This window comes from Sinocyclocheilus grahami, unplaced genomic scaffold (genome assembly GCF_001515645.1).
Source record: "Sinocyclocheilus grahami isolate Dianchi unplaced genomic scaffold, SAMN03320097.WGS_v1.1 scaffold924.1, whole genome shotgun sequence".
Taxonomy (NCBI): Eukaryota; Metazoa; Chordata; class Actinopteri; order Cypriniformes; family Cyprinidae; genus Sinocyclocheilus; species Sinocyclocheilus grahami.
Genome location: NW_015506103.1, coordinates 124919 through 133862, shown reverse-complemented (window position 1 = coordinate 133862; position 8944 = coordinate 124919). Strand labels below are relative to the sequence as shown.

The 8944-nt window shown below is 43.6% G+C and overlaps 2 protein-coding genes across 8 annotated transcripts in view; both read left to right on the top strand.

Annotated features, from left to right (window-relative positions):
• evlb (Enah/Vasp-like b) overlaps positions 1–6713 on the top strand; it is a 25943-nt gene extending 19230 nt beyond the window's left edge. For 2 of the 5 annotated variants that reach the window (XR_001606210.1, XR_001606208.1), the window contains exons 4-11: positions 1773–1836; positions 3018–3085; positions 3167–3420; positions 3981–4072; positions 4153–4195; positions 4319–4352; positions 4446–4971; positions 5254–5285. Coding sequence is in view for 2 of the 5 variants with exons in the window: in XM_016249363.1 (XP_016104849.1) it covers positions 1773–1836; positions 3018–3085; positions 3167–3420; positions 3981–4072; positions 4153–4195; positions 4319–4352; positions 4446–4506; positions 4911–4971; positions 5254–5311; positions 5990–6027 (773 nt within the window). In the remaining 3 variants the exon portion in view is untranslated. Of the gene's footprint in view, positions 1–1772; positions 1837–3017; positions 3086–3166; positions 3421–3980; positions 4073–4152; positions 4196–4318; positions 4353–4445; positions 4972–5253; positions 5312–5989 lie in introns of those variants that run through there. The other 3 variants (XM_016249364.1, XM_016249363.1, XR_001606209.1) reach the window with 3 other exon arrangements.
• Positions 6714–7142: 429 nt separating this feature from the next.
• The window catches only part of LOC107564321 (transcriptional repressor protein YY1-like), a 10991-nt gene continuing 9189 nt past the window's right edge, over positions 7143–8944 (top strand). Inside the window, exon 1 of one of the 3 annotated variants that reach the window (XM_016249361.1) lies at positions 7143–7756. In XM_016249361.1, the coding sequence (XP_016104847.1) occupies positions 7258–7756 (499 nt within the window). In that variant the 5' untranslated portion in view covers positions 7143–7257. The remainder of the gene's footprint in view (positions 7757–8944) is intronic. The other 2 variants (XM_016249360.1, XM_016249362.1) reach the window with 2 other exon arrangements.

Here is an 8944-nt window from a genome sequence, read left to right as displayed (position 1 = left end):
CCTTCATAAAGTTAAAAAGTGTAACAGCAATCAATTCAAGGCAAATATGCTGATTAAAGTAATACCTGATGGAGCACTGATGAGACCTTTGCTTCAGAATAAATTACATTTACGCCAAAAAAAAAAGAACCACCTTTTTTCCCCCCGGACAAGTGAATAACACATGTTAAAGCTCAATGTCGAGCCCTGGGATTAATTAATCAAGCTAATTAACTACAGATGATAATAGTGTCATTATTCAGATCAATTAATTTCAAGTTTTGTTCTCATCTGAACACAAAAGAAGATATTTTGAAAAATCTCTCTGTTTCTAATAGAATAAAAACGCAAATAGTGTGTACTTTTGAAATATTAAAATAGTCCAGTATTAAAGGAACACGTCACTATTTTTGAAAATAGGCTCATTTTCCAGCTCCTCTAGAGTTAAACAGCTGAGATTCACTGTTTTCGAATCCATTCAGCCGATCTCCGGGTCTGGCGGTAGCACTTTTAGCTTAGCTTAGCATAGATCATTGAATCTGATTAGACCGTTAGCATCTCGCTCAAAAATGACCAAAGAGTTTCTATATTTTTCCCATTTAAAACTGGACTCTTCTGTAGTTACATCGTGTACTAAGACTGACGGGAAATTAAGAGTTGTGATTTTCTCGGCCGATATAGCTAGGGACTATACTCTCATTCCGGCGTAATAATCAAGGAGCTTTGCTGCCGTACCGTGCACCGCAGCAGGCGCAATGATATTACACAGCGCCTGAAAATAGGCTAACTTCCGTCAACATAACCAACGTGACCACCTGCTTGCACAGGGAGCGTGCTGGGGACTATTTTCAGGCGCTGCGTAATATCATTGCGTAACATCAACGGTCTAATCAGATTCAATGATAAACACTCATTATTAATATTAAAACACTCATACGTACATAATCACTTTTGATTGGAAATCACCACAAATATCAAACCATTAATTTTCACTAGTCAGAGTGATACTGCAGAGCCTGAGCACACGCTGACCTCTGACCTCTGACCTCAGGTGGTCATCAACTACTCCATAGTGAAGGGTCTGAAGTATAACCAGGCCACGCCCACCTTCCACCAGTGGCGTGACGCGCGGCAGGTGTACGGACTCAACTTCGCCAGTAAAGAGGAGGCCACCACCTTCTCCAACGCCATGCTGTTCGCCCTCAACCTGCTCAGCAGCCAGGACGGAGGTAAGACAGAAGAAGGGCAAGAAAATAATTACAATTAAAATGAAGTGACCTGACATGAGGCATGAAGAGAAAATCCTCACCGTACTCTTACATAAGCAGTGGCGTCTCACACACACACACACACTCTCTCTCTCATACTCACACACACTCACACTCACACACAAGGACGCATTAAATTGATTAAAAGTGTCAGTATAGACATTTATAATCTTACAAAAGATTTCTATTTCAAATAAATGCTGTTCTTCTGAACTTTCCGTTCATCTGTGAATCCTGAAAAATACAATGTATCACAGTTTCTACAAAAATATTAATGTTTTCAATATTGATAATAAACAGATCCATTATTAATACCAATAATAACTAATTATTCAAACGTTTGAGCAGTAGTGCTGATCTGCTGCTCGAGAAACATTTCTGATTATTATCAATGTTGAAAACTGTTGTATATTTTTTTATTTTATTTATTTATTGGGATTAATAATGGTTTTGTTTGTTTTGAAAAGATATGAACTCTTTTATTCATCTTGTCACATTCCTCAAACTGCTCCTGGTCTCTTTCAGGTCCAGCTGTTCAGCGTCCAGTCCAGAACGGGCCGGGTTCAGAAGAACTGGAGGTCCAGAGACGGTGAGCCGCACAAACACACACACTGCTGTAATATCTGACTATAGATGACCGTCTCGTACTGTATAATCACATTCACACGCATTATTTACATGCAAGTCTTCAGCTAGAGCCCAATAAAAGAACAGGGCTTTGTCCAGAATAGCATTTAAACACCACACTCATCTCTCTGCAGTGTGTTCACTGTCTTATCAGTGTTGAACACAGTCGTGCTGCACAATATTTGTGTGGAAACTGATGCATTGTATTTTTCAGGATTCACAGATGAACAGAAAGTTCAGAAGAACAGCGTTTATTTGAAATAGAAATCTTTTGGAACATTCTAAATGTCTTTACTCTCACTTTTGATCAATGTAATGCGTCCTTGATTAATAAAAGTATTAATTTCCAGGTGTTCACTCTGATGCAGTGATGAGAGTGAAACACACACACAGTCGCCCTCTGCTGGTCACAGGAAGCAGCCGCTGCATGATGAAGCTGTTCTACCGTCCCATCATGCATCTGGAAAATTCCATTTCCACTGTTCAGCTCTTATACACTTCCCATATCAGGAAACTCACGAGGATCCGATCGATTCCCATCATATCGCTGTCAGACTCGTTATTAGATCAGATATAAAACACGGCACCATGTTCCCAAAAAAACCAATTAATGCTTTTATTCATCAAGGACACATTAAATTAATTAAAAGTGAGAGTAAAGACATTTAGAATGTTACAAAAGATTTCTGTTTCAAATAAACGCTGTTCTTCTGAACTTTCTGTTCATCTGTGAATCCTGAAAAATACAATGCATCAGTTTCCACACAAATATTAATGTTCTCAACATTGATAATAATCAGAAATGTTTCTTGAGCAGCAGATCAGCATATTATACTGATTTCTGAAGATCATGTGACACTGAAGACTGGAGGAATGATGCTGAAAATACAGCTGCACATCACAGAAATACATTACAGTTTAACAGATATTCATATAGACAACAGCTGTTTGAAATTACAAAACTATTTCACCATTTTTAGAGTATTTTTGATCAAATAAATGCAGCCTTGCTGAGCAGAAGAGACTCCTTCAGAAACATTAAACGTTAAATTCTTACCTCATTGAGCGCTAGTGTGTGAGGTCTGTGTGCAGTGCATGATGGGTATATCAGTGTGTGTTTATGTGTGTATTTAATCTCCGCAGGCAAATGGAAATGCAGCAGCAGCAGATGCAGGTGCATATCGAGCGGGAGAGACGATCGTCCAACTCAGGTCAGACGCGACTGAAACTCATGAACTCTGTTGGTTTCTGTGTGAAGCGCTATAGAAATAAATGACGTGTTATTTCCTCAGGTTCCCCGTTTCAGGGTCACCCCGCGGTGCTGTCTGTAGCTCCTCCCAGTGTGGCTCCGCCTCCTCTGTCGATGGGCGGTCCCTGTCCTCCTCCTCCCCCGCCCGGGCCGCCGCCCCCCTCCGCCGGAGCTCCACCCCCTCCTCCGCCTCCTCTGCCTGTGATTGGGTACGGGGGTCACGCCCAGGACGATAGCCACGCCCCCACGGGTCTCGCCGCCATGATCGCCGGGGCCAAACTGCGGCGCGTGCAAAGGGTCCTTATTCGCCATTCATTTTCCTCATAGGGATTTTAAAAAGTCTTTGTTTAGGAGATATAATCCATGAACCGAACCAATCAGATACAAGGAGAATCACAAACTTTTATTTGAAGCGAAAAAAGTGTTTGAGAATCAGGCAAGGAAAGAACTTTTGTACGTTTGTGGAATATAAAACTATTCATTTAAAGTTGATATATTGTAGGTTTATTGCATAATATGCATATATAAATATTGAAATAATTTGGGACTCAATTATTGGTGGTGCTTCGTGGCAGTGGGCGGAGCTTTTGCGCATTTACTCTCCGATTGGTGGAATTTTTCCTGTACAGCATCATGGGTAATGTAGTTTTTCACCACAAATTTAGCTGTTAAATGCAGTTATTTTAAAAATAAATGGCTTCAGTGAAAGCGTATACCATCAAATAACAGCCTTGTCGCTCTTTAATAAGTTTGGACAGCATTTCACATGAGGAATGCACATTAAGAAACTCGACTGAAATAATAGATTTAAATAAAAGTCTGATAATCAGCGTGTGGCTTTGGCTGTGTGTCCGCAGCCGGAGGAAAACTCAGCGTCCGGAGCCAAAAACGAGGCCAACCGGAGCAGCGGAGGACTGATGGAGGAGATGAACGCTCTGCTCGCGCGCAGGTACAGATACAGCTATAATGCACGCTAATCACAAACACACACCTGTAACACACACACGCATGCTTTACTTCTCACCACAGACGGAGAGCAGTAGATGAGAAGAAGGATGGAGAAAGCCAAAGTGTGAGTACAGACTGGCCGATCTGAAGCGAGATCTTTTATGACACAGACACTTTAAGGTTCAAAGTTTAAGGACTAAGGTTTGTGTCTAGTTGTTTGCCGCTGAATGATGCTGATGTCTTTCAGGACGATCCCGCGTGCCGTGGACAGAACGCCGCAGGTACGCCGATTATTATCTTCATCTGAATGAGAGCAGTGCAGTAAATGGTAAATATGGATGCTGAAGTCAGGTGTGGTGTGTTTCGTCCCGCAGACGGTGTGAAGAAGCCGTGGGACCGAGCCAATTCTGCGGAGAGATCGTCACTGGTGTCCAGGTGCAGCACAACCCATTCAAGATTCAGTCAAAGCACACACCTACTGGATTCTTACAGGACTTTAGGGGAGCGTTCAGCCGAAAATGATCGTTCCAAACACAAAAGACGATATTATGAAGAATGTTGGGCAGCAAGCACTTTGACTTCTATAGTGACTAGAATTCTTCAAATATCGTCTTTTGTGTTTGTTGCAATGACCTTTTGGATTTTTTATCCCGTAGCAGAAACAAGCTTTCATAAGTTACTGATAATTCAAGTGTGTGTAATATTATAAAATATAATACCTATTTTAAATACGAGGCAGGACGTACTGTACAAGCGCTTCATTACGGTCCGAAGGGACGAGCAGGAGTGTGTGTGAGCGGGTGTGATGTGATGAATGCAGTGCTTGTGTGTGTCTTCAGGGTTCGACCCGTGGGCAGCTTCAGCGACTCCGACGCGTTAGACTTCGACAGGATGAAACAGGTAATCAATGACATACCCGTACAGGTTTTATTCATATATTAACATTTATTTTTAGATTTTCATTTTAGATAGTATTTTAGCAATTTAGTTGTTTCTTTGTCGTTTTTGTTAATATAATATATATATATTTTTTTATAATTAATTCGTTTTGTTGATTCCTTGGCAGTTTCCTAAATTTTTTTTCTGTATTCTATTTTATTCTATAATGTTTTTTTGAGTACTTTCAGTTTTAGTTGACTATAATAACCCTGCTTTAAATGCAGACGATGTTTTAATTGACAGGAAATCTTGGAAGAAGTGGTTCGTGAACTGCACAAGGTGAAGGACGAGATCATCGATGGTATGTTTATTCAGCTTTCCCGTCGCTCAAACAGCAGATCAAGACGCCTGCAACACCAAAGTCATGGGTTCGGTTCCCGGGGAATGCAAGAAATGATAAAAATGTAAAATGTGTTCCTTGAATGTGGTGTAAGTTACTTTGGAGAAAGCACCTGCCGAGTGCAGATATGTGTCCCTGCAGCACAAAAGCAGTGTTGAGTCGCTGGGGGATATTTGTAGCAATAGCCAACAATACATTGTATGGGTCACAATTATACATTTCTCTTTTATGCCAAAAATCATTAGGATATTAAGTAAAGATCATGTTCCTTGAAGATATTTTGTAAATGTCCTACCGTAAATATATCAAAACTTAATGTTTGATTAGTAATATGCATTGCTAAGAACTTCATTTGAACAACTTTAAAGATGATTTTCTCAATATTTAGATTTTTTTGCACCCTCAGATTCCAGATTTTCAAATATTGTGCGATCCTAACAAACCTTACATCAATGGAAAGCTCGTTTATTCAGCTGATGCATACATCTCAATTTCACAAAATTGACCCTTATGAAAACATGTAAACAAACGTGTGACGACTTGCCCCGGTCTGTGAGTCCTGATGCCCGCCAGTGTGTTTATATTCTGTGTTGTGTAATGCACTCCTGCGAGAATGACTGTGCTCTGCTTTATTCCCAGCCATTAGACATGAACTCAGTCGAATCAGCACCACATAGTGTCCATCGAACCCCTGCGGACCCTGCTGTAGCCGACGCCGGACGTTACAGCCGTATCAAACGCTGGTGTTAACTCGTCTGCAGGGTCGAGGGGCCCCGGGCGGAGCGGTGCTGCTGAAGGAAGGACACTTGCACTGATTTTGGTGTCAGTCTTTTCAGAAACTGAAGAAAACGGAGCAAACATCCGGAGTCCTTTTCATTTGTCTGCATTATTGTTATTATTATTGTTATTATAGGTACAGTTGTGTAGTAGTAGTGTTGTCATGTAGGTAGAGGAATTAATAATAATACTAATAATAATGATGATGATATCATTGCTCATGACTTCTTAATTTTCCTCAAGATTGATCCTGAGCACATTTCTTTTGCCATAATGCTGTGTTTAAAGACTGGAGGAGGGTGCCTGGAGCTATTATCTGAAGAACAAGCATCTCACAGCACAGTGTTTGTGATCATGTTGTTAAGCAAGTGTTTATCGGCTGCAGGACATGCAGTACTGTTCTGTTATGATTTCTCTTTATGACCAAGTGCTTCCTGGTTTGAAAAAGATACAAAATAAAAGATATACATGACGTTCAAAAAGAAGTGAAATAAAGTGAAGGAGGAGGATTCGTGTGAAATAAAAGCCTTTCAAGCTGAAATCGGTTCTGTGTGGATCAGTGACAGAAGCACATGGATCTGTGGGTGTCATCTGAACCTGATGGAGAGCTAGTGTCTGCTGAGATGCTCAGTCTGGATTAAAACACAGACTTTAATAATCACATTAAAAACACATACAATGGTACATTTATATATTAACGTATTGTCAATTTAGAGCTTTATAAATATCATGCATGAGGAAAAACCAACAAACGTTTAAAAAAAATAATGAAAACCATCTGAAAATTGTTTCGATATTGAAAAATAAAAACTACACGCATATAAACCAATACATTGATATAGTAAATAATGATAAAAATCGTATTTTAATATATTTACAGTGAAATCTGGATTTAAAAATAATAATAATTACATAAACACAAATGAATACAGTACAAGGTACAAACAAGCCACCTATAAAATAAAATAAAATAAACTAAAATAAGGTACAGCCATCTGCGTGCCCGCCCTCCTCTCGCGAGATTTGGCAGTGGCGACGTGAATTCACGTGAGAAGTGGAGAGTTGTTTGTGTTGGCGGAGTGTGCGCGCTGTGCGGGGCAGCGAAGGCGGGCGAGCTGGCGGACCTCATCATGGCATCCGGCGAGACGCTGTACATCGAGGCGGACGGCTCGGAGATGCCCGCGGGGCTCGTGGAGCTGCACGAGATCGAGGTGGAGACCATCGAGACCACGGTGATGGACGACGACGAGCAGGAGCCCAGGATCGCGCTGCAGCCGCTGCTCACAGACGACCCGAGCCAGCTCCACCAGCACCAGGAGGTGATCCTGGTCCAGACCCGCGAGGAGGTGGTCGGCGGCGACGAGTCGGAGCTCCAGGAGGACGACGGCTTCGAGGAGCGGATCCTCATCCCGGTGCCCGCCGAGGAGCACTACATCGGGCAGACGCTGCTGACAGTCGCCGGCAGGAGCTCCGCGGGGCGGCTGGGGAAGAGAGCGGCGTCGGGGGGCAAGAAAGCGGGCAAGAAGAGCTACCTGAGCGCGGCGGAGGCCTGCGGGAGGAAATGGGAGCAGAAGCAGGTGCAGATCAAGACTCTGGAGGGCGAGTTCTCCGTCACGATGTGGGCTTCGGGTGAGTCTCCTTCCCTCGGAGGGACAGCGGGGCCCTCAGCAGGGCGTTGTCCGTCCGCAGCGCGTGCCGTTCCGCGGTCGCTCCTCGCCGCGAGCGCTGTCTGCAGCGGCAGTGCGGGCGCATCCGACCGGGTGTTTTTGTTTTGAACGGAGGCCATGTTTTTAGCTCTCGATGGGCGCCGCCATGTTCCCCGAGTCCAGTATGGCGGCCCGTAAAGATGGCGACGGTGCGGCGGCTTGAAGAGGGCGCGAGCGCGCTGCAGCTGCCGCGTGTAGGCCGCGAGACCGTTAAAGACCGTTAAAGGGGCCGTTCACATATCGCGTCTCTTGCGCGCTCAACTTCGTTATTTCAAATGTAGACGCTCATACTGGAAGCGACGCGCTGATGTTTTCCAGGCATCCAGATAAACACATCTCAACTTTTCAGAAAGCCGCAAGCGCACCGCGGGTCATGTGACAAGAACCAACCAATCAGCTTCATCCTTTCCCGTAACAACATTGAAAGCGCAGCCAAGATGAAGGAACAGCTGATCATAGCTGTACAGGGATAGACATTTTTAAAATAAATTTAGTAGTAGAGCTACTGCAAGCCAGTTTTAGTGTTCGTTATTTCAAATGTAGACGCTCATACTGGAAGCGACGCGCTGATGTTTTCCAGGCATCCAGATAAACACATCTCAACTTTTCAGAATGCCGCAAGCGCACCGCGGGTCATGTGACAAGAACCAACCAATCAGCTTCATCCTTTCCCGTAACAACATTGAAAGCGCAGCCAAGATGAAGGAACAGCTGATCATAGCTGTACAGGGATAGCCATTTTTAAATAAATTAGTAGTAGAGCTACTGCAAGCCAGTTTTAGTGCTGCTAATCCATTTCCCCGTTGCTGAAACTTCCGCGTCTTCATGGAGAGCGCAGGTCATGGTTGCTTAGCAACGGCAGACGCCTCCCACGCGCCCGAACGCTTTGGGGGAAAGCAGAAAGCGGCGCGTCTAGCGTATTCCACGCGTTTTAGGCGCGACATGTGAATGGCCCCAAAGACCGTTAAACGTTTGAATTTCGACTTCGGCGGGAAGCGCGCGCGCCTCTTCGGATTTAGATCTCCGTGCAGGTGTGGCGCTTGTTTGTTTGTTTCTAACGTTTAGAGCTGAAACGAGCTTCCAGCGCGCGTGTGTGTGTGTGTGTGTGTGT